General features: G+C 50.1%; 1 protein-coding gene across 10 annotated transcripts in view; it reads left to right on the top strand.

Annotated features, from left to right (window-relative positions):
- The window catches only part of ITPR1 (inositol 1,4,5-trisphosphate receptor type 1), a 161,798-nt gene that overhangs the window by 100,772 nt on the left and 37,019 nt on the right, over nucleotides 1-24,007 (top strand). For 6 of the 10 annotated variants that reach the window (XM_033071744.2, XM_033071742.2, XM_033071743.2 and 3 more), the window contains 6 exons: nucleotides 917-967; nucleotides 3,922-4,054; nucleotides 5,090-5,280; nucleotides 18,846-19,026; nucleotides 19,596-19,849; nucleotides 23,464-23,664. In XM_033071744.2, the coding sequence (XP_032927635.1) occupies nucleotides 917-967; nucleotides 3,922-4,054; nucleotides 5,090-5,280; nucleotides 18,846-19,026; nucleotides 19,596-19,849; nucleotides 23,464-23,664 (1,011 nt within the window). The remainder of the gene's footprint in view (nucleotides 1-916; nucleotides 968-3,921; nucleotides 4,055-5,089; nucleotides 5,281-18,845; nucleotides 19,027-19,595; nucleotides 19,850-23,463; nucleotides 23,665-24,007) is intronic. The other 4 variants (XM_033071748.2, XM_033071741.2, XM_033071749.2 and 1 more) reach the window with 2 other exon arrangements.

Raw genomic sequence — 24,007 nt, 5'->3', positions numbered from 1 at the left:
AAGTCTAAATCTGGTAGAGTGTTGATTCTCTGAGCTGTGAAGTCTATAAATGCGAGATCATGTAGAAAAAAAAATGTTTGTGGTGGTTTAGGCGTTTGTATTTGTAATTTTTGTGGAATAGTGTTTAAATGTAACCTGAAACTCTGAGTGGTCATCAAATGGATTTGAGATGTCTGGGAGATGGCTCCTGGTTTCTGATGGGTCCCTGTACAGAGCCATTATTCTACACCTTTTCAGATGCTTTAAAGCAGCAAAACCCCAATGTGCTTCAGCTTTGCAAAGTGCAAGTTGCATTCCTGGAAGTGAATATCTCAAATGAGAGATTTGATTTGAAACGTGCCCGTGCCAAGGGGCTCTGCTCAGTGTCTCCCCACTGCCAGCCTGGCCACTGAAGGGAGCCCCCAGGCTGCTCCAGAAGCCCTCCCCAGTCTCAAATGAGTTTCAGTGATGTGTTGGAGCCCCTCACCCCCAGGGTGTGTGTCCAGTGGGCTGGGGGGGATGTTCTGTGTGTCTGTGCATGGGCATGCGTGGGCTGAGCCCCCAAAGCTGTGTGTGTCCCTGGGAGCCCAGGCAGATGTTGTGTTTGGGAGCCCAGGCAGATGTTGTGTTTGGGAGCCCAGGCAGATGTTGTGTTTGGGAGCCCAGGCAGATGTTGTGTTTGCTGGGAGCCCAGGCAGATGTTGTGTTCTATTTGGAGCCAACACTGCTGGCCCAGCTGCATGCCAGGGGTGTGTGAGGGGGGCAGAGCAGAGGGGTCAGGGCTGGCACAGGGCAGGTCCTGTTCTGATGTTCAGTCCATCTCCCCCACCTCCCCCCTGCATCCAGCTGTGATTTCCCCAGTATTCCCCATGGGTGCCCAGATGTTGGTCTCTCTTGAGTGTTGTTCTGCTTTAAAATGAACTTTCTGCACGCACAGCAGGAGCTTGATCAAACTCTACCACAGAGGCAACTGGAGGATCATAGAAGGGTATGTACAGCAGTCAAGCACGTTCAGAACTCATCTCTCCCTTTCCCTTTTAAACAGTGAAACCCAAGTCATGTAAGAAACTTGTGTGGTTGAATGCTGGTGTTGGGCTCTTGGGAAATGTAAAAAATGAGCCATATTTACAGGGTGAGGTGCTGGAGCCCCTTCTCTGGGGTTACATGGAAGGGATGAGTGCTTGGCTGCTCTGAATTAAACTCAGGTCCTGGTCATTCAATGTCCAAAAACTCCTGGTGGGTGCTGATCCCTCCCTTGTGAGGTGCCATCCATCAGTGCTGGTGGAGCTGGCTCCTCTGGCCACCCTTCCCCTTTGGAGCCAGCCAAGCTGCACAATCAGCAGCACTGGGCCCTCCCTCCACTTCTTCTGCACTTGCAGCTGGAAGCACAACAGCAGCAACTTACAGCAGCTTCACTCTAAAATATTAAAGATGCTCTGTTTTAAAGCTTCTAACAGGTCTGATATCACTTAGAGTTGTGTGTTGCATCTTCATTGCTGATACATGAGTGATGTTTCTGTGGGATTTACTTTACCTGGTGTGACTGCAGATGAAACTGGATGCTGTTGGGTTTTTCCCTAGGTACCATATTTGATTTTTCTGGTTGCTGCCAAACATCTGATATTTGTTTGCACACTGCCCTCGTCCAAGTGGTGCACAGCACTAACAGGATGGGTAAAGAACTGTTCTGGAGCCAAGCATTGCAGCTGAATTAATTGGAACATTTCTTAAATACCACTTATTTTTTCTCCCTTCTGCTTTGATCACATACTCATATTTTGTTAGCTGATACCAGGGTTTGGGTTTGGATAAATTTGTAGAAACCAAAGCTTTTATTCCCAGTTAAGAGTTTGAAATGCTGGTGACTGTGTATTGCCAGACCTGGATCAGCACACTCTGACTAGAAACAGCTGCTTGATATTGTTCCTGCTCTATTTTCTGGTGATTTGTGTTGTTTTGGATACACAACACCTGCAGACACCAGAGGTGCCTGTCCTGGTCAGCTCTCCACTCACCCTAACTATTTTGACCATGGAACAGAAGTCACCTCCTGCCCCAAGGGGCCAGAAGGAGAATTTGGGGGCAGATCCAAGGGCTTTAGTTGTCCTCCTGAATTCAGGCAATGTGGAGTTTGCTGAGCAGCTCTTGAGGCTGGATGTGTGTTATCTTTGGAGTAAGTATAAAAACCTCTGGTTTAAATGCCAGTGGACACAGTGGCTGCCAGTTAGTTCAACAGAGGAGGAGAAAGGTGATGTGAGAGCTCCCTTGCAGCCAGTTGTGTCCTAGGGCCCATCTGGGTGTCAGGTTGCCTTTGTAATCAGTGCACATGTACAAGGAAGATGTAGCTTAGGGTTTTTTGTCTGGCTTGGCCTTGTTCTGTCACACAGCCTCCCTTACCTGCCAGACTGGGAGCAGGGAGGAGGGTGAAGTGTCCTGAACACTCTCCGGTCTCTGTCAGTCACAGGAGCTCCTCCAGGACAGGATTTGCTGGAGCTCCTGAGCTGTCTCTTGCCTCTCCCACATGTTCATTCTTTGACCCAAGCAGTGATGGGGAGCATATGCCCCTTGGAGAAGTGCTCATCTCCTTCTACTGTTGCTTGCACAAGAGTTTTCCTTTTTTTCCTGTTGTCTGGGGGCTTTTGGAAGCAGCTGGTTGGAACACTGACTTTGTGTTTATTTTACATCCTGTTCCCTGACGTTTGCTCCCTCCCCATCTGATCCCATAAAATGCAGCTCCCGTGCTGCAGCTTTCACTCTGATAATCCACAGGAGCCATTTCTAAGCTGCTGGATTGTGGTGGCAGTGGGAGGGAGCCCTGACCTGAGCCCCAGCCCTGTGGGGAGGGCAGAGATCCCTCACCAGCTCAGGCATGTGTTGGGCTTCTCCCTGTGGAAGTGATTTCTGAAATTTGGTACAGAACTTGATTATCTTTTTTGTCTTTTTTTTTTCTTTTGGGGTGTAAGGATCTCTCAAAGTGACCTTTGTGAGTGCTAACTGTGACTAAAATCAGTGGGGCTGGAGCAGGGCTGGAGTTCTGTACAAGCCAATTAATGCACATTTATGTTGTTCCATTTACTCACTTGTGTTTTAAGGGACTCCTGTGAAAGTGTGAAAAGTGAGATTTCACTTTTATGACAGCTAATGTATGAGATGGCATCTTGAATCTCTAGTCAGACAACCAATTTCAAACTATATACAACTGACAATCAGTGGATCAGTGACAAGCACATGTTTTGTGAATGGAATTAAAGACAAGATGCTTTAGTTCATTTGACATATTTTTGACATAAGATGATTTTTGCCAAGATCAATTTTTTCCAAAAATATTGTTATTTATTTTCTGAACCCCCAGAAAAGCCCTCCCCTCTGCAGCACTGTCCCAGGATGGTGCTGCTGTAACCACACTGCTGTTTGCAGGACAGGAGCTCCCAGTGACAATAATCCCCAGTTCTCCTTTGTGCACAAAGACCTGACAAAAATCCCTTAATCCCCATGTGCTGGCAGAACCGCCAGCTTTGTCCAGCTCCCCAGATTCCTGGGAATTCCTGTGAAGGCTGAGGTGACAGCAGTGGGGTGGCATTGCCCCTGCAGGTGTTGGGCCATTTCTGATGTTCCTCTAATCCGCCTCTTTTGTGTTGGTGCTGTACAGATGCAACTCCTTTGCATTTATGACCTAGACAATAGAACCTAATTAAAACAAAACTCCTGTAAAATTAAATCTGTCTAGAAAGCTTCACACAAAACCTGAAGTGCAGCTCTGTCTGCATGGGGGAACCCATACCCTCATTGAGCCCCCCAGTGCCCAGCCCATCAGGAGCCGCTCAGTGGATTTTCCCAACTCTCCATGGTTCCATTGCCCCCTCCCTCTCCACATTGCCCTGCTGCAATGAACTGGGGTGGTTGATGGAGCTCCCCTGACCCTTTCCCTCTCTCTGCTCGCAGGGTGAGGCCCTGAGGCAGGTGTTGGTGAGCCGCTACTACGGCACGGCGCGCGCGGCCGGGCGGCGCGAGAGCCTCACGGCCTTCGGCAACGGGCCCCTGGCCTCGGGCAGCTCCAGCAAGGCTGGCCCCGCAGGTAGGACACTGTTCACTCCTGGCAAGGCTGGCCCTGCAGGTAGGACACTCTGCTCACTCCTGGCCCTGCAGGTAGGACACCCTGCTCACCCCTGGCCCCGCAGGTAGGACACTCTGCTCACCCCTGACCCCGCAGGTAGGACACTCTAGAGCACTCTGCTCACCCCTGGCACAGCTGGCCCCACAGGTAGGACACCCTTCTCACCCCTGGCCCCACAGGTAGGACACTCTGCTCACCCCTGGCCCCGCAGGTAGGACACTCTAGGACACTCTGTTCACTCCTGACCCCACAGGTAGGACACCCTGCTCACCCCTGACCCTGCAGGTAGGACACTCTGCTCATCCCTGACCCCACAGGTAGGACACTCTGCTCACCCCTGCCCTGCAGGTAGGACACTCTGCTCACCCCTGACCCCGCAGGTAGGACACCCTGCTCACCCCTGGCCCCACAGGTAGGACACTCTGCTCATCCCTGGCCCCACAGGTAGGACACTCTGCTCACCCCTGGCACGTCCATTCCTCGTCCATCACCTCACATCAGCACGTTCTCCCCCATGGTGGTGTCTGTGAGCGCCCAAAAGAAGTCAAACTTGAGAGCAAAGCTTTCAGTGCTGCTGTTCAGTGAGTGCCTGGGATTCTCTTGAGGTTTGTGACATTGCTTTGAATAAATGTGCTTAGAAATCCTGATCAATTTAATATTTGCAGTAATATCTAGGAAATGTGCCCATAAGGATGTCAGATTGTTAACCATTTCTGATGGAAAACCATTTCATGGTACTGCAGAGATTGTGGACAGACAAAAATTCCATTTGAAGGCAGTTGCCCAGTGCAGTTTATTTAATTTGAGGCTGCAGCTAAAAAAAGTCACTAATGGAATTGTAGAATGGGTTGGCTTGAAAGGGACCTTAAAACTCATTCTGTTGCACCCCCTGCCATGAGCAGGGACCCTTTCCACTCCCTCAGGTTGCTCCAAGCCCTGTCCAGCCTGGCCTTGCCATCCCCATGGGGTCAGTGCCAACCTGTTTCTTCTTCACAGGAGGAAGCTCTGGGTCCAGCCCCATGAGCAGAGGGGAGATGAGCCTGGCAGATGTCCAGTGCCACCTGGATAAAGAAGGTGCTTCCAACCTGGTGATAGACCTCATCATGAATGCCACCAGTGACAGAGTGTTCCACGAGAGCATCCTGCTGGCCATTGCCCTGCTGGAAGGTGGCAACACCACCATACAGGTAGGGAAATGGAAAACTCCATCTTGGGACTGAGCTGTGGTGGGAAGGGAAATGTTTTTATGAAATCCAGGAAATTTGAGAGGGTTAAGGAGGAGGGAGGGGAAATGATCTGAGTGCTCTTTGACCTGTAATTAAGGGAAATATTAGTGTCTGCCATGCAAAAGTGAACTGATGAAATGTTTGCACGGGCACTGGATACTTGAGGTGTTTTCCCAGGGCAATATAGAGGAACATGTAATAAAACAGCTTTGTAGGTGAGTTATTGACTGCTCTTACAAATAGCTTAAGCAAGCACCATGTGCTCAAAGACTTTTACAATGAGCTGTTAAATTTCAGACTGGAATTTTAAATAAGTGCATAGTAAACTCCAGACCACCACCATTCTCCAGCAATCTCACTGTTCTTCCTTTCTGTGTTTTCAATCAGGATTAGAGTCCCCTAAAAGAAAATTGTCCCTGGTATGGATTAATGAGCACACACCAGTGAGCTCTTACATTCTTCCAAATAGAAAGTAAAACCTTATTCCAGCAAAACTTGCTTACAGAGATGATTGAATGTGTGATATCTTTTTTGTTTGGCTCTGCACGTGTTGTGTTTGCAGTCTGTCTGTGGGGCTGAGTCCTGAGCAGACCAAACTGATTGTTGTGGTTGGAACACACACTAGATCCCTGCAGCAGCACCTCCTGTGTCCGTGCAAACTTCCCTTGAGAGAACAGGGAATGTCTCTGGGCTCCTTCAGTCTACCTCTGTAATCAGTACCCTCATTAATCCCCTGTGTATAAGCTCTGGAATGAAACTTCTTTGCAAAGGATGAAGTGGGAATTGAGTGTTGAAAATCCTGTGTCACCTTAAACTGCACTGACAGGATTAACGTTCCTGGGGGACAGTCACTCCTTTAAATTTCCTGCTCTTCTCTAATGTAAAGGAAGCTGAGCTTTCATCTTTACAGCTCTCAGGGAGCCTCAGGTAACCTCACACTGTCATGCTGGAAGGAAAAACAAACTGCAGCAGCCTGATGAGGAGAGAGCCTTTGCTTGTGCTGGACCTCAGTGCTAAAGGATTGAGCAAAGTCACTTCCCACTGTGCCCAGATCCGTGCTGGAAGCAGATTCCTTAGCTCACCCACTGAAAGCCAACAGGAAAATCTGCAGTCCGTGTCCAAAGACACCTTTTTGCCCAAAAGGGAGGTAGTTTAGTTTGCATTTGCTGTCTGTAAGTGGGAGGCTGTGGAATAACCCTGCGGTCAGCAATGATTGATGGCTCTCAGGGCAGTGGCGCTTCCACCCCACACCCTGCACAGCTGCCAAGTCCTGCAGCACTCCAGCCTCTCCAGATCTGCTTCCACTACCCAGAGTGGCTCTTTTCCATCCTTTCCCACTCAGGAATAAGTGCTTGGCAGGTGTTTGCAGGACGTGCTCTGGGCAGCCAGCAGTGCCTGGGGGCGGGAGGGGCTGGGAGGGGGCTCTGCTCAGTGTGGGCTGCTTTTAGTACAGAATGTTTTAGGAACCAAATGACTTGTGATGCCTTCAGCTAATGCTGGGAGCTCTGAGGGCTCGGACACACCCAGCAGCTCTTACTCATGCATGCAAAGCACGAAGGGATGTTATTGAAAATATCCCGTGGAGTAGCTGGGATTGGATGTTCCGTGCTACAGCACTCCATAGATGAATTCTGTGGCTTTCCTTCACATTGCTCAAACTCCTGGTTGGCAGGGAGAGAGTTTTCTGGTGCCTTGCAGTGGCTCCAGCACATGGGGGCCTGTGGGGAACAGCACAGCCTCAGCACTCTGAGCTCAGCAGGGCTTTAGAGAGCCAAGCCAGGAGAGCCCCAATGGGGAAAGCACCAACCACAAAGCTGAACTTCTGGGAGAACAGCTGGCTCCACACTGGGAATCAAAGCGAAGGTGGAGGCTTGCTCTTTAGTAAAATCATTAATTCAGGGCTATATCTCCCAGGGTAATTGCTGAGTGATGTGATGGCCAAGTTAAACTGGTATCCTGAGACGGTGAACTCGTGTAATCAAGCCTTGCTGTCTCCTCGTAGGAAGAATGGCTCAGTGCAGAGGGGCCTGGGTGCAGCCCAGCTGTTCAGGAGAGCTGTGTGGGTACTTGCTAATCTGCAAAGCTGCTGGGTTTTGTACAGCAGCCTTTGGCTATGGCACAGTGAAGATTTACTGAGTGCACCAAGCTGGTGGTCTCTCCTTAGCAGGAATTCATTTCTACAAAACATGCTGCAGAATTTGGCTGCTTATGGAAATAAGACACTTGGGAAAATTAACCTGATCTTTTCCTTGTTTTTTTATCTCAGTCTCTAATGTCCTTTGGTAGGTTTTCCAGACTGGGTAGGTAGGGCTTGGCAACCTCTGCAACCTGCAGAGTGGATTTTCTGCAGCTCTTCTGCAGTTTCCAGTGAGTGCCAGTGGAACAGCCAGCCTCAGCCTCTGGACTAATAACTGTGTTCATTTTGCATCAGGTGCATTTGTCATTGGGAAAGTTAACCTAGCCAAACCAGCCAGCTTTGTCTTTGAGGTCTAACAGAGTTTATCTTCATTTCACAATTTTTTTGGTTATTATTCGCAGCTTTTGACTGATAGTGTTCCAAACAAGTTTGTTCTGTGCTCAGTTTGAATAATTTCTGCTGAACTTCAATTGCCTCCATCTACAGGCCTTTGAGAATAGGAAAGTGGTGGGATAGGGACAGGTTATGTAAAAAAGGCTCTTTGGCAGCAAAGCCAGAAATGTGTCACCCCTGCATGGCATTTTCCTAACTCCAGGTTTTCACACGGGAAATCGATTCCGCCTGGAGTGCAGCAGAAGGTTTGTACCAACACACAGGAGCTTGCACATGATGATTGTAATATGGTTAATAATGGGAGTTCCCGGGTAACTCCCATGAGCTTCAGTGGGAGAACACATCCCCATGATGCTGGGAAGGGATAACTGCAATAGGTGTTGCTGTTTCATGAGGTACACACGGGGCCAATATTAAGGGTAGGCAAAGTAGGTGGTTGCCAACTCCAGCAGAAAAGCAAATCTCGAAACGTTCCTTGTTGTAATTGGTAGGAGGGATTTTTGTTGTATTGTTAAGAAAATGAGTGTGGGGGAGAAGCAGGACAAGAGAAAAGGCTCCTGGTTCACCTCAGGAAGGAGGCTGGGCTGGTGGTGTGTGGCACCCTGAATCCCACGCTGCTCCGTGTTTTGCTGGAGGGGTGAATGAGAATGTGGCAAACGAGCTCTGCTGGGAAGCTCTTTGCCCGCTTCCAGCTCTCTGGGTGGAAATTTTCTGGGCTTTAGCTTCTGGAATTAACTTGGAAACAGTGTGAGGTTCTTTGGGAGCATGATGGTGGTGACTGTGCCTGGTGAGCCCGTCGCTCCGGCTCAGCGGGAGCCTGCCTTTCAGTGGGAAGCCTGCCCTCGTTTGCACAGACACAGAGCAGAGCTGGAGCCACGGGGTCAGCACCAGACAACAAATTAACCTGACAAACGCTGCAACTCACTGAGCTGCAAATTGCATCAAGCCCTTTATTAATTTATATAACCCTGAGCATCCCCCTGAGGAGCGCTGGGTCAGCAGCTCTGAGCAGCCCTGGGGGCTGCAGAGGGTGAGGGCAGAGCCTGCCCTGCTGCTGGGTGCCAGAGCCTGCCCTGCTGCTGGGTGCCAGAGCCTGCCCTGCTGCTGGGTGCTAGAGCCTGCCCTGCTGCTGGGTGCCAGAGCCTGGCTGCTGTCCTGGGGCTGCTGTCCTGGGGCTGCTGTCCTGGGGCTGCTGTCCTGGGGCTGCCTGGGGATCCCTTCTCCAGAGCAGGGCTGTGATGCTCATGGGCACTCAGAACTGCTTGGGAAGGGATGAAGGCTCAGTCCTTTCCTCATGGCAGCAAGGCCAGGCTTTCCTCTGGTACAGCAAGGGAGGGACAGTGCAGGAAATTGTTGAGGGTTTGTCCTGCAACGCTCCTCTCTCCTCTGCTGAATAAAAATTCCAAGTGCTGTTCCTCTGCCTCACCTCCGCCGAGTTTCGGGTTCCCGTGGTCGGTGGAAGTTAATGGCAAGTAAAGTCCCTTACATAACACCTCTCCATGGAGACTCTGCTCCTTTAATTAGGGATCTTCTCAAAAGTCAGCCTGCGTGACAAATTGCCCACATGCACACGGTGGTGCTTCCAGCAGGGGAAGGTGAAGTGAGGATGATGGCATTGGCTCTTTCAGGCAGTTTTTAGGTGCTGCCCCAAGGTGACACAGTGCCACGTCTGTCACTTCAGAGTGGCGATGCCTCTGCTGCCCTCTGTGCATTGCTGTCCCTGGGTGGGCTGCAGTCACAGAGGATGGGGTGGTGGGAGGTGGCACACAAGGAAAAGGTGGCTGTTTTTTAGGAAGTGGGATTTGCTCCTGGCTTTAAGGCATCTCAGCAGAGTTGCTGCTGTTGCACAGAGGATGGGGTGGGATGTGCTCCACAGCCCTCTGCCCCAGCAGCTGAGGATGGAGTGAGGACCAGGGGCCAGCCTGACTCGAGACAGCACCCATGGACTGGTGGTGATGAGCTGGAGAGCTGTGCCCCCATCACAGCGTGGCAGGAGCCCATCAGGGCTGGATGCAATGGGGGCTTGGCTCTCACTGGGTGTGGGAGGCTCCTTTGAGATGTGACAGTGCAAACAGCTTGTGGCTCTGAGCTGTGTGACCTTCCAGAGCTGTTGGTTGAGCCCCCCCAGAGGATCCATGTGCCCTCCCTTGAGTGCACCCTGGGGCTGTGCTGTCCCTGGAGCACAGAGCTCTCAGTCAGCTTTGGTGGGAAATTCTGGCCTGGACTCACACAGCTCTCCCATCCCAACCCAATCTTGCTCCACATGTGCACTGACATTTCTCAGCATTTCTCCTCATGCATTGCCACAGTGAGGAAACTCCACCAGGAAGAGCTGTGGTCTCCTTTTCTGTGCCCCCCAGTGCCCAGAGATCATTGACAGCTGCTGTGCCATTGCAGGATTGATGCACAAAAGGAATTGAATCCAGAGCTGTCCAGTTCTTTGTGTTTCTGGCACTTGGGGGATCCAGGGAAGCCCAGAGCTGGGGGCTACCAGCCTCTGGTGCTGGTCAGCCACAGCCCTTGGGATCGAGGGAGCAGGGACTTCAAGACAGATTTATGTCCTTGAGCCCTTTGTAGCACTGACTGTGAAATACTGTGACCAGAATGTCCTATTCGGTACAGGAACACTTTGTTTCTTTTTTTTATGTGGCTTCAACTGCCGTGCAAAATGAGGGGAAAACTCTGCAAAACATTACAGGAGTACTGGTGGGGTAAAATGCAGGCTTAGTAACTCAATACTGCTTTAATTTGTGGCTTGGACTTTTATAATTAGATTTATTTCTTGCAAGATTTGCAGCAGTCCTAGATATCAGTGAGCACAGAGAATTGTATGTGATGGCAAAGAATGTCTTTGGGTCACTAAACTTCTGTAAATAGCACTTGAAAAGTTTTGATTGTTGATGAAAACAAGTCTGAAATTTTCTGTTTGTTTCTAACAGACAGAATTCTGTGATACAGGATGTTACACCTTTTTTTAGATTGTTTTAATGATACCTGTTTAGGAAACCAGTGCACAACCAGCAAGCTCTTGGCACATGTTAAACAATCACCTGTGTCTTTCACTGTTTTAATGTATTTCTCCTCAAGGTGAAATACACCATATTTTTTTTTTAAATTCTGAGTATGTTACAAACATGACATTTTTTAAAAAGTCAATGAGGACCTGCATCATCACCTGTGGGCAGAGATCTTGTCCTTTTCTGAAAGATTCCTCTCCAGAAGCAAACCTTGTGCAAATCCTGCCCTCCTTGCCAGCACAGCTGCCTTGCAGAGGAGCCACGAGGAGCCTCTGTCCTGGTGCTCTGCTGCTCACAGCTCCTGAGGACATGGACTGTGGGAGAACCCCCTCTTCTCCCTGTGTATTTTAAGGTATTTAGCACAGTGAGGTCTCAGCTGTTGGACACCACCGTGTTCAAAACGACCCAGCCCCACTGATAATGCAGTGTGAGGAATCCTTCCTGCAGGGGAGATTCCATTTTCACCCAGGGCACTGGGATGCACAGCTGAGACTGGGGGTGGATGAGGTGAGATGGGAGCGATGCCACCTCGTCTTTGCACCTGAGCTGCAGCTCCTGCTGCTCCCTGAGGTGTGTTTGGGCCATCATTATTCCTGGAGCAGGGCATCTTCCAGTCTTTTTTCCCCAAAGGGAAGTTTCTGCTGGGTTCTGAGGTGCCCATCTGTGCAGTTGAGCAGTGTAGGTGGAAAAGGAGGAGAAGAGGAGCTGCCTCAGGGTTCAGCTGTGTCTTGGTGGCCCTGTGTTGTTCATACTTGGGTGCCACCTCCTGTGTGGCAACCCTCTCAGCATTCCACTGGATCCTGGTCCTGCAAGCAGCAGGGAGGTAAATCAGCAATTCCCCCAATTCCTCTCCATGGGATCCAGGTCCAACATAAACTTTCAAGATGATCCCTAGCAGGATTAAAGTCCTCCCCAAGCAGGCAGAGGCAAAGCTATTCAGCAAAACAAGGTCATGCTGCCTTTTTTTTGGTAAGCACAGGAATCAACAAAGCGCTGTTATATAACTTCTATTTATATCCCACTTGCTCACTAGCTGCAGGCACACAAGAGTAGCTGAGAAGGGAATTTAATGAGCTCTCAGGGCTTGCTCACCTTCCAGAGCGGGTAGGAGCCAGCTTGTTTTTGAAGTGCGTCAGCAAATGAAACTGGTGGTGGGTGGGTGGTTTGGGTAGGTGGACTGACTTGTTGCTATGGTTTTCTTTAATTCCTCTGTCTCTCAAGGAGATCTTACACTTTTTTTTTTTTTTTTTTTTTTCTTTTGGGGAGTCTGCAGACTTCCTTGTTTCTCACACCTACACAGCATTTGCTGGTTTGGTGGGGAAGTGGGATCCATGTTCCTGACATGGGATGTGGGATCCATGTTCCTGCCATGGGATGTGGGATCCCTGTTCCTGCCATGGGATCCCTGTTCCTGCCATGGGATGTGGGATCCCTGTTCCTGCCATGGGATCCCTGTTCCTGCCATGGGATGTGGGATCCATGTTCCTGCCATGGGATGTGGGATCCCTGCTCCTGCCATGGGATGTGGGGTCCCTGCTCCTGCCATGGGATGTGGGATCCCTGCTCCTGCCATGGGATGTGGGATCCCTGCTCCTGCCATGGGATGTGGGATCCCTGCTCCTGCCATGGGATGTGGGATCCCTGCTCCTGCTATGGGATGTGGGGTCCCTGCTCCTGCCATGGGATATGGAATCCCTGTTCCTGCCATGGGATATGGGATCCCTGTTCCTGCCATGGGATCCCTGTTCCTGCCATGGGATCCCTGCTCCTGCCATGGGATGTGGGATCCCTGCTCCTGCCATGGGATGTGGGATCCCTGCTCCTGCTATGGGATGTGGGGTCCCTGCTCCTGCCATGGGATATGGAATCCCTGTTCCTGCCATGGGATATGGAATCCCTGTTCCTGCCATGGGATGTGGGATCCCTCCTCCTGCCATGGGATGTGGGGTCCCTGCTCCTGCCATGGGATGTGGGATCCATGTTCCTGCCATGGGCTTTGGGATCCCTGCTCCTGCCATGGGATATGGGATGAGTGACCCAGCACTGTGTGTTCCCACAGGGATGCAGGAGGAACCCAAATCAGTTCTGTGCTGGCAGCAGGGCAGACCCTGAGTGATGCTCTGTGAGCCCAGACCCACAGTGATGTTTGTGCCTGTTGTTCCCCCAGTGTCACCTCATCCTTCCAGGGGTTCCTGCTGCCTCTGCAAGGGTGTGAGGGTCTCTGGATGAGGTTTGTTCTTGTTTTCTTCTGTAAAAGGATTTTAGGTCCCATCAGGATTTTGGGTGTTGCAGTAGGAAAAAGTGTAGGATACAACTCTTTGTGGTCTGGTTGTGCTGCTGGTTGGGACAGGCAAGCATTTCCACAGCTCAGGCTCTGCACACTCATCACCCCCAGAAAACCTTCCCCCATAAGGTGAGCAGAACCCCCAGCAAAGAGCAGAGCTGTGCAGGGCGGAGAGTGGATGCCCATGGCAGGGAGAGTTTGTCTTATTTGTGGAAAATAGAGCTGGGAACTCCTCCTTCTGCTTTCAGGACAAAGTTTATTTTACAGTTTGCAAAAAACACAGGCAATTGAGGTGTTCTGGCAGATTTTCCTTATGGGTTTATTTCAAACTGTGAAGTATGTTCAGTGTGAAATATTTCAGCTGCCATTTCCTTAAGCTATGCAAGACTAATGATATCCATCACTCGTGCCCAAAGTGATGGATCTCCAGCGAGCCAGGACTTAAGAGAGATTTCAAGAGAGAGAGATTAGCGATATTTAAAATAAATAAAAGAGGAGGGACCGAAAGCAGAGTCAGGATGGAATTTTCTGCAGTGGAAGCCCTTGCAATGTGTTTAGGCAGAACGTAGAGGGCTGGCACTTGTGCTTGATTCAGTGCTGGTGTTAGTGCAGTTCCCCTTAAAATGTGGCTTGTTTGAAGTAGTCCAGCTCTAAGAACTCGTCTGGGGGTGGCAAACTCTTCCTGCAGAGATGAAGCAGCACACAAGTTTTGCATTAGCTCGTGCTGGCAGCCTGGCCGGATAACCCGAGCGAGCCGAGGTCCCTGCAAGGATTTCTCTCTAGTGTTGGAATAAAATGTCCTGAGTTGAAGCCAGATCCCAGAGCTTTCTCCTCTTTCTGGAGGGACCTTCCTCTGCAATCTCCCTGCCTCTCCAGGTTCTCAGGGTATTTGAGAGACAGGGAGGGAGATGCCAGCAGTTTGCTTTAATTGGTGGGGTGTTTGCTGGGACTTTGCCTCCCCTGGTTTCTTGTTTTGCTGGGGAGTTCCTGGGGATGTGCTGGATGCTCTGGCAGGGCTGGTGGCTGATGAAACAGCCCCGGGAGGGTGCGGCTCCGTGGGCTGACAGCAACCTTGGAGTGGCTCCTGCAGCCAAGGCCACCCTTGTGGGGAGCAGACAGAGCTGAGCAGAGCCTGCTCCAGCCCTGGGCTTGCTGCTGCCTCAGCCTGGGGTGGGAAATGGAGCTGTGAGAGACAATCCAGCTGCTGTTCCTTTTCTTGGCTGGCAGGATGATTGGGACTTGGGGCAGAGGAGGTGACAGGATAGGAAAGGTGTTCCAGGAAAGGGGACAGCACACACAGCCCAAACTGGCAAAGCTTTCAGAGCAAGAGCTGGAAATCGGCTGCCTTCAGCTGCTGCCTGGCTCTTTTTTCCCATTTAACAATCCTACACTGGGCACAAGCTCACTCATCATTAAATTTACTGTGGATTAGTTCCATTTCTAGTGGATTAGTTACCTGGGTCTGCCCTCTGTACACCTTGCACAAAGGTACCCGACTGCTGTGCTGGATGGTTTCACTCTCCACAGGACAGATGTCAGTTCTGCTGGCTAAAATCCAATTTATTACTGATTGCTGGTATGAGAGACACGTTAAGGAGCATTTGATCCTAACCCTGTGGTTATCCTGCCTCCATAATCCCACCCCCTGAACTGCTGGGGAGTTAGCTGAGCTTCTCTTCCACTCATCATTAGAAATTTCGTATATTACATATGTCAGAGGTCTTAGAATTAAATGCTAATGCCAGGAAATGTGCCTGTTCTTTGCTGATTTATTTTTTTTTAATGTGGTTCTCCGATCCAGCTTGTTAATGATTTGCAATATTTAAGAACATGCCAAAAAATACCCACCACAGAAAATGATATTCATGCTGAATGAAAAGTCAGCAAGCAAAAGTGGTATTTTCAGTTTAGCACGAAACATTAGGTAAACATTTCACAGAGTATGTAAATAGTCAGAAGGGAAAAGGAGACCAAGTCCCTGGGAATAACTACAGAAGAGACACCAACTTAAAAAAATATCAGTGACTGGAAATTAGTGGCATAAAAAAGACCTTAACCACATGTTTCTAACAGTTGTTAACCACTGGAACAGACCATAGACAGACGTAGTTCATCATCTCTGACACTTGCTCAAGAAAGGCAGGATTCTTTTCTCAAGAAAAACACATGAAACAGGCTGAGTCAGGGAGCTCGAGGGGCTGCAGGGCTGTAGCTGGGCAAGGTGCTGCAACCAAAACTTGGCCTTGGGGTTCTTTTCCAGAGAAATCCATCCCTGGATTTTCAGCTTTTCTTGTGCCACGTGTGGTGTGGGCCAGGAGCTGAAGTCCTGGGTGATGATGGGGTTTAATTGCTGACCTCCTTTGGCCCAGAGGGGAGACACTGGAGGGGCAGAGGTGTGAGGGGATGTCCTGCTGTGCATGAGGCTTCTGCCTGGAATTCCTCTGGGTGATGGAGAGGAGAGGAATTTACTGCACAGGTTTTGCTGCTTTGCAGATGTGATGTGCTGGGCTCTCCTTCCATCCCCTGAAACCATCAGTGTGTGCAGGAGGTGGTTGCTCCCTCCTCAGCAATGCTGGAGAGCTCTGTTGATGTCCTTGCTCACTGAGTATCTGTCCTGCCAGCCCCTTGTCCCGTGGGGTGGCTCTGGGTTTCCTTCTGTGGCTGTGTAATTAATTAATTACCATCCATTATCTCTGCTGTTGGTTTGCTCAGGAGGTTGCTGTGCTCTGGAGTTCTGCTGGGCTTCCCTCAGCTCTGGGCACTTGTCAGGCTCTTTGCTGAGCCTGAGCCCATGGGGCAAAGCTCACGGGCTTCTCTGGCCCTGTCTGTGTTAATGACTTAACAGACACTAACAATGCAAACTTGAAATGAAATGAGGTCTCACAATGTGTGGGTTTAGCACTCTAAGAATGCCAGGATGCTTTGGGTTGGAAGGGACCTTAAATATCATCTAGTTCCAACTCCTTAGCATGAGCAGGGACACCTTCCACTAGCCCAGAGTGTTCCAGCATGGTCTTGGACACTTCCAGGGATCCACAGCTTCTCTGGGCAACCTGTGCTGGAGCCTCCCCACCCTCCCAGGGAAGAATTTCTTCCCAAAATCCCATCTAGCCCTGCCCTCTGGGAGTGAGAATCCATTCCCCGTGTCCTGTCCCTCCATGCCCTTGTCACAAATCCCTCTCTGTGTCTCCAGTACCTCTCAGGCAGCTTTTCCATACTGGGACAGCCCCAGTCCATACTGGTTCCCTGTGGGACACAGCTCCCTGCCTGCAGTGGGTTTTTAGTGGGGTGGGGACTGGATCCTCAGGGGTGGCTGGTGTCAGATGCTGCAGTGTCAGGGCTGTGTTTGAAGCTCAGAATCCCACAGCAGTGTGGAGGTTGGCTGTTCCTCCACACTTGCTCTTTCAGCAGCCTGTGGTTCCATGGTGTCTGTACACAAGCCAGGACCCCAGCAGACGGTGCTCTAAAATGGCCACTCGATTTCCGTTTTAAAAAGGGAGATTTCTCCACTTTCTGCTTCGAGGCTATATCTGTAAATAAGATTTTAGGATTTCTGTCATAATTATCACCACCCGTTACCTGCTCGAGCGCAACTTGCAAGATCACACCTCTTAAAATACAGTTTCTTTGGGAGCTGGCATGTGGTTGATTCATATGTGTGAAGGTGTTAGGCATCCTGACCTAAACTGAAACAATCATTTGGTGACACCCCTTCAGTGTATGCACAGCATGCACAAAAAGCTTTACTGGAAATGCTCCTTTCATTTGGGGATTTTTCTCTGAAGTGCAGTGGAAACTCAGTTAAGAAGCTTGAAAAGACAAAAATCAAGTCTGTCAGCAAGTAGTAATTACTCTCATAAAAGGTATTTCTTTGGTGTGGTTCATTAGAAAAAGGCTTTTCCTTCAGCAAGGCTTCATCACAGGGGAACTCCTCCTGTCTGGGCCCTGCAGATGTGACAGCCAGGTCATGGCCAGCACCAGAACTTTCACAAAGTGCTTGGCCTTTCTAGAGGCTGTGGTTTCTGCTGGTCTTTGTGGAAACTGTTGTTGTCATTTGTAATCTTGGCAGAATGAAATTTCCAAGATGCACCTTAGATAAACTCTTCCTGTCCAAAGCACAGAGTTAGTTCAGGCTTGGCTGCCTCAACCCCCCAGTTATTGAGGGGCTGTTGGTCAGCCTCACCCCCTTCACAGGCAACAATTTCTTGAATATATCCCATCTAAGTCAGCCCTCTTTCAGTTTAAAGCCATGGGAAAACATTGTTGATAGCAAGTCTTGGATTAGATATTTTATTTTTACTGTACCAATGCTAATAAATGAATTTGGCAGCCCGAGGCACATGACAGTCCCAGCATGGGCAGAGGGCATTTCCTGCACTGCTCTGGCACCTCTGCTGTGCTGGGCTCTGGGGGGTGTCAGGAGAGGGTCCTGGTGTGGCTGGATTTGGGATGTCTGTCCTGGGTTGTTCTCCATTCCCTCCTCTCTGTCAACCACTAGAAATAAACACAATCTTCAGAGTTTACCTGAGGTGCTAGGGGCAGGTGGGAGGGACATCTCGTGAATATTGACCACGTTCTTTAAATAGCCACGCTGCTGCTCTGCCTGTAATCAAAGAGACAACTCTGGGAGGGTTCAAAGTCACTCTGTGTGCAGCTGCTGGGGAGTGATCAAAGGCAGCAGCAGCCACGGCCCCGAGTGCTCCACAGCAGAGCGGGCAGGAGATATTGCTGTTCCCATTTTAATTTGTTTTTTCAATAAATCAGGCTTCATTCCTATTCATCATGTAAAGCTGTTGGATGGCGAGCCGCTGCAGAATGCTAACTAATTTCATAATGCTCTGCATAAGGTGACCCACTTACAAGTTCATCCTTCAGTCGTGTTTAAGCTCTGGTCCTGATTTATGTAACAGCATATTGGTTTCATCAAGAGTTGTCTGATCACTCACTGTGTTGGCTCCTTCTTGACCTGTACATGATTTGTATTCTCCTCGATTTTAGGGAGAACTTTCTGTCTCTGTGCACATATGGGCTGAAGGAGAGTAATAAACCTTCTTAAAAGTAGTCAGTGCTTTGAGTTTCTTTGTCACTGAAAGATATATTGGAGTGGGAGCTAAAGGGAGTTTTAAGGAGCCTGCTGCAGGCAGGGCAGGGGAACTCAGCACGGGCTGTCCCTCACGGCATCGCCCTGTTTGTACATTTTTGGACTGTGATTAAATTGGCTTTTGCTTCTTGTGAGTCACAGTCCTTTGGATTTGAGGGTGGGAAGGCAGGAAAGTTTTTATTCCTCTGTATTTTGCTCATACCCTTTTGTTTCTGAACTGAGAATCAAATTATAGGGAATTCCCTTAATTTGCCTTAATTCCTGGTACTTTCTTAATCCCCCTTGTTGAGAGTGAGGTGTGCTGCCCAAGTGTATCAGGCTGGTGTGATTTATTGCCCTCAGTTCTCTTTAAATCTGTATTTAAAGTTTTTTAATGAGAGACTTAACCAAGCTGAGACACTGAGGCTACCTCACAGTAAACTATTAAAGTTTATTAATTGCTTATTAATAAAAATTTCCATTGCTGTGAGTTTCAGTTTGCTGGCAGCTAATGAAGCTCCCAGTCCTGCAGGATACCACCCAGTGCAGAAAGGTGGAATTGTTGGATTCAAAGCTGTGTGTGGAGCTGCAGATGCTGTCCCTTTTCTCTTGTAGCATTCCTTCTTCTGCCGTCTGACGGAAGACAAGAAATCCGAGAAGTTCTTTAAGGTTTTTTATGATCGCATGAAAGTGGCACAGCAAGAAATCAAGGCAACTGTCACAGTCAACACCAGCGACTTAGGAAACAAAAAGAAAGATGAAGACTCAGACAGAGATGTCCCAAACAGGAAAAGAGGTAATCCCCAGTTATTCCCCTTCTGACCTAGCAGGGAGTGTGCTCTGAACTGGTTTCAGTTGATGCAATAATGCTCTGATCTCTGATCCCACAGAGCAAAGTTCAGAGATCAGTGGTGCCCTGGCTCGGGATTTCGAGAGCTTCATCCCCTCTTCATCCATTTGTGAGGTTGTGCTATTGAAAAAAGGAAAAGTCTTTCTGAGCTGCTGCCTTGTCTGGTGACAAGCTGCCCAAATGTGATCTGTAGCAACAGCCCCAGACTGTGGGTTGTGGTCAGTGCCCTCTCTAACAAAAAGTGAAGACATCCTAATTGTGTTCTAAAGCAGGTCCTTTTACCATAACTCCTGCTAGTGCTGGATGTGTGTGCCCTAACCAATTAATCCCCAGGTTTTTAACCCTGTAGTGGTTGGTGCAGAGTGTGCCACGAGCCCCTCACCTGCACTAAACACACTCACCAAGGAGCTGCTGCCCAGCAGCTGGGGCTGTGGGTGAGGCTGCCAGGGGAGTGTGGACAGATCTGCTGGCCTCTCAGTGCAGCTCCCTAGGAGGATGTGTCTGCTGTGTTGCAGTGAGGGAGCCCATGACCCAGATCACGGAGGAGGTCCGGGACCAGCTGCTGGAGGCGTCGGCGGCCACGCGCAAGGCGTACAACGCGTACCGCAGGGAGGCCGACCCCGAGGAGCACTACTCTGCAGGGGAGGGAGCCCAGGCTGCAGCAGACAAGAGCAAGGATGAGCTGGAGATGAGCGCTGTCATCTCCATCATGCAGCCCATCCTGCGCTTCCTGCAGCTGCTCTGTGAGAACCACAACCGGGATTTGCAGGTACTGCCTGTGCTCAGGGTGCCTTGTGCACTCCCTGCTGCCACACCATTATCCCTAATCCCAGGCCTTTTAAAATGGATTATGGGAACAATTATTCTCTTTGGTCCTGACGTTAATCCAAAAAAAAAAAAGGTACTTATACCTTGCTGGCTGATATGAGAAAATCCAGTTATCCAGTGGTCTTTGAAAGGTACATAAAAAGTATTGGGATCAACACTTCTTGGGGTTTTTTAAAAGCCTTTTGGAAGCAAGCAAGTGTGCTGTGAAGTTACTGATTTGCTTTAGAGAGGGGAGGGAAAGAAAGATCATCTAGGAAAATGAAGAGGGCACTGGTGCTTTGGTTCCAGCAGCCTTCGAGCTTTCCATTAACCAGGTTCTCCTGGATTCTCTTGGATCTGTTCATGTGCCTAGAGTTGAGGGAGTCAGGAGAGCCTCAGCTGGAGGTGAATGTGCTAAAGGACATGGAGGGCAATGAGAAGGGTTTCTAGGCTGGATCACACAGCAGGAGATAGCAGAGGTGGCTTTGCTGTGGGATGGGCACAGCCCCTGGTGACAGAGGACACAGAGAAGGGCAGGGAGCTCAGTGCCACCTTCACCTTGCCCCTTACTGGTAGGACTGGCCTTCACCCCCCCTACATCCCTGAGACCCTGGGGAGGTCTGGAGTGAGGCAGCCTTACCCTTGGTAGAGAATTGGGATGGGAAACATCTAAACAAGCTGGATGCCCCAGGCTCCATGTGGAATTCTGCCTCCAGTCCTTGTTCCCAAGTCCAGCAGGCAGTCCCACAGATGGGACTGGAGCATCTGATGGGCAAGGAGAGCCTGGAGAGGTCAGGCTGGAGAGGAGAAGGCTGGGGAACTCTCACCATGTGTGCAAACACCTGATGGGGATGTGGAGAGGACAGGCCAGGCTCTGCTCCAGCTGCCTCGTGACAAGGGCTGGAGTTGGCAGAGTCCCAAGGTCCTGGCAGCCTCTGTGTCCTGTGCTGCCCTGGGACGTGTTTGCAGAATTCCAGGGAGCCCCGAGCAGGTTCCCCCTTACAGAGAGGCTGCAATTCAGATTTTTCAGCCTCTGCTGCCGGGCTGGGATCGAGGAGCTGGTGAGATACTGTACAGTGTGCTGAATGCCCTCATGAAGAGCAATAATTACCTTGGTTGCCCATTGTTCCCTGGCCTGGGAGCGTGGGACCCTGTGAGAGCTCTGCAGAGCTGCCAGATCCGAGCAGGAACGCCCCGGCAGCACTGGGATCACTGCATGGAAACCTGGGAGCATCCCTGAGTGCCCAGGTTACATACATCAGCCTTTCTCTGGCTTTAAAGAAAAGCAGCCCTTTGATGTGTGTTTTGTCAGAGGATTTTCCTGCCGCTGGCGGTGTCGGTTCCCGTGGCTCGATTCCAGACCGCGCGCTCGGGATCCGCTGCTGCCTTTGGCGAGGCACCCGCAGCTATAGGAGCACACTTGAACTCCAGCCAGTGCAGAAACTTGGCCTCAGCTCTTCCCTGTCCTCAACAATTAGATTTCCCAAACAGCAGGTAGTTGTAGTCGGCTCTGAGAGAAAAAGGGATTTATTTTTTTAGCAGCAACAACAAAAATGAAACGAGGTAGAACGATTTTTCCAGTGTAATCCTCTCGCTGCCTGCCTGCCTCGAGGTTTGTCCTTCTCTCTCAGCCCCAAAGGGAAGGCAGAAGTGTCTGACCCTCCAAAATCTTGGTGTCTGCAGCAGTGGCTGCCTGAAGGAGCAGAGGGACTCTGCAGAGTGTCTCCCAGAACTGCACCTTGTGTTGGGTGAGGAGTGAGCTGGGATCACTGTGCAGGTGTGGGCTGGGCACACCGAGCCTTTCCAGGCTATTGGCAGCTGATGTGCAAACACAGGCAAGTGCAGGCCATGCTGGAGGAGCTGCTGTGCTGAGGAGGAGGAGGAGGAGGTCTCTGGGGTGCTCAGGCAGCTGCAGTGCTGTGCCCTGTACATCAGTCAGCCCTTCCCAGTTTGCTCCGTGTGATTGCTGTTCCACAGCCATGGGGCTGGAGGAGCTGCAGTGCCTTCTCCAGATGTCTGCAGGGCTGGGATGGAGGGATGGATGCACACTTCCCACATGTTCCAGCTGCTGTGGCTGCTGACTCTGGGTGCAGGGGCTGCACACTCAGGGTCATTCCCACGGAGAGCACTGGGGTGGCACTCAGAGCTCAAGAGTTGTGTTCCCACTCTGCAGCCTGTGGGATGCTCTGGGTGACTGAAAATGAAGAGTTCACTCTGTCCTGGCTGGGACAGCAGCAGACACTCCCTGGGGCAGTTTCTCACAGTGCAGCAGGGGTTTGTTTTCTACAGTTTTTTCCTTCCCCTTGTTTTAACCTAACAGTGTCCTCCTGCCTCTTGTGCCTCATTCCTCTCCTCTCCTTGCTGACTGTGGATCAGGCAGCTCAGGTACAAGCTTAGCTCTAATCAGAATAAATGTTATGCTGCAGCCAGGGAGCATTTTACTTCCTCACTTTGGGTATTATCCTTTCATTTTGCTTTTTTTTCCTGGAGGGAAAGGCACGAGCTCCAATTTCTGTAGGATCAACCTCTTTTACATTCTGACAAGTTAATCAGAAGTCAGGATACTAAATGAGCAATCAGCTGAAATGTGCTGAATCACTGTCACCTTTAGTCTGCATTCATAGACAGCCTTTTCCTTTTTTAGCTTCGCCTTCCATTGAATCTGCAATTTCTCTCTCTCTGTTTGCCTTAAAAGACTCATTAGTCTGACTCAGGCAGAGACAGCCAGGGACCAGTGCTGCTCCCTGGGCTGGCAGGAAAGACCCTGCTGGTTCCAAACTCCCATGGCTCCTGTTCCTCTGAGGGCTTTTGCACCCTGGATTTGTTGTTACCTGCTAGAATTAAGCGAAATAAGAGTTTTCCTGCTGAAAATTCAAGGAAAAGCAAGTGGTAGTGGCTGCTAATCTTTGCAGCACTGACAAGCAGCATCTGAGTCACTGGGAAATTGGTTTTCATTAGTTGTCTTTTGGTTGTGGGTGGGTTTGGTGCTTCTTTTCATTTGGAATATAGGAGAGCAGAAAGCTGTTCAATCCACAGTGGCAAATCTGGCTTTTCATTAGAGGAGCTGCTCCTAACCAGCTGCTTCAGGCAGGAATCACAATGATCATGTGGAGAGAAGTCCATTTGAAGGCACCTTCCTTCAGGGTGTGCACTTGGGCCCCTCTTGTTCCCTGCTGTGGGACCCCAGCCAGGGAATTGCTGCTCCCACCTTGGGGAGAGCTCTGGGAGGAGGAGTGAGCACCTGGAGTGATGCTGGCAGGGAAGTGCAACAGGTGGAATGAGGCTTCCAGGCTCCAGAGAGATTCCCAGAGTGTTCCATGGGTGTGCCAGGCTCTAATGGATCTCTGTTTATGGATGCACTCTGTTTATTGCTGTACAACATGAAGCCAGCAAGCTTCATGCTCAGGAGAGCAGCACGTTGCAAATAAGCCCTGGAAAGAGGCTAAAACTGCTTGTACCAGAGCAATCCACCATGCAGTGGAGTTGGGGATGGATGAAGTTAATAAATACCATCAGCCAAACAGCATTTTGTATGGTTTTTTTCCCTCCCTCATGGCTTTGACACTCTCCTCACAGAATTTCCTACGCTGCCAGAACAACAAGACAAACTACAACCTGGTGTGTGAGACTCTGCAGTTCCTGGACTGCATCTGTGGGAGCACAACTGGGGGCCTTGGGCTTCTGGGTCTGTATATAAATGAGAAGAACGTGGCACTGATCAACCAGACCCTGGAAAGTTTGACTGAGTACTGCCAGGGGCCCTGCCATGAGAACCAGGTAATGAATCCAGAGCTGGGAAATGCATCCCCCTTTCTCCCTGGGCCCCAGCTCTGCTAGACTGCTGTTGTATTGCAACACTGCCCACTTGCTTGCCCCACAAATTGGAGGATTTTTATTTCCTTTATAAGCTCCTCATAATCAAGTTGTATTTCTCAGGGTCCCCTCTGAGGAGCTGAACCACTCAAAGCAGTAGAAATATTTCTGCTTTGCTATGTTCTGTTCCATTAGACTGGACAGGGAGAGTGGGGAATTTCTGTACTGCATATAATCCCAGAATGGGTTGGGAGGGACTTTAAATATCATCCAGTGCCACCCCTGCATGAGCAGGGACAGCTCCCAC

The sequence above is a fragment of the Catharus ustulatus genome, chromosome 13 (genome assembly GCF_009819885.2).
Source record: "Catharus ustulatus isolate bCatUst1 chromosome 13, bCatUst1.pri.v2, whole genome shotgun sequence".
Lineage (NCBI taxonomy): Eukaryota > Metazoa > Chordata > Aves > Passeriformes > Turdidae > Catharus > Catharus ustulatus.
Note: the sequence above shows the minus strand (reverse complement) of the source record. Positions and strands in the feature narration are given on the sequence as shown.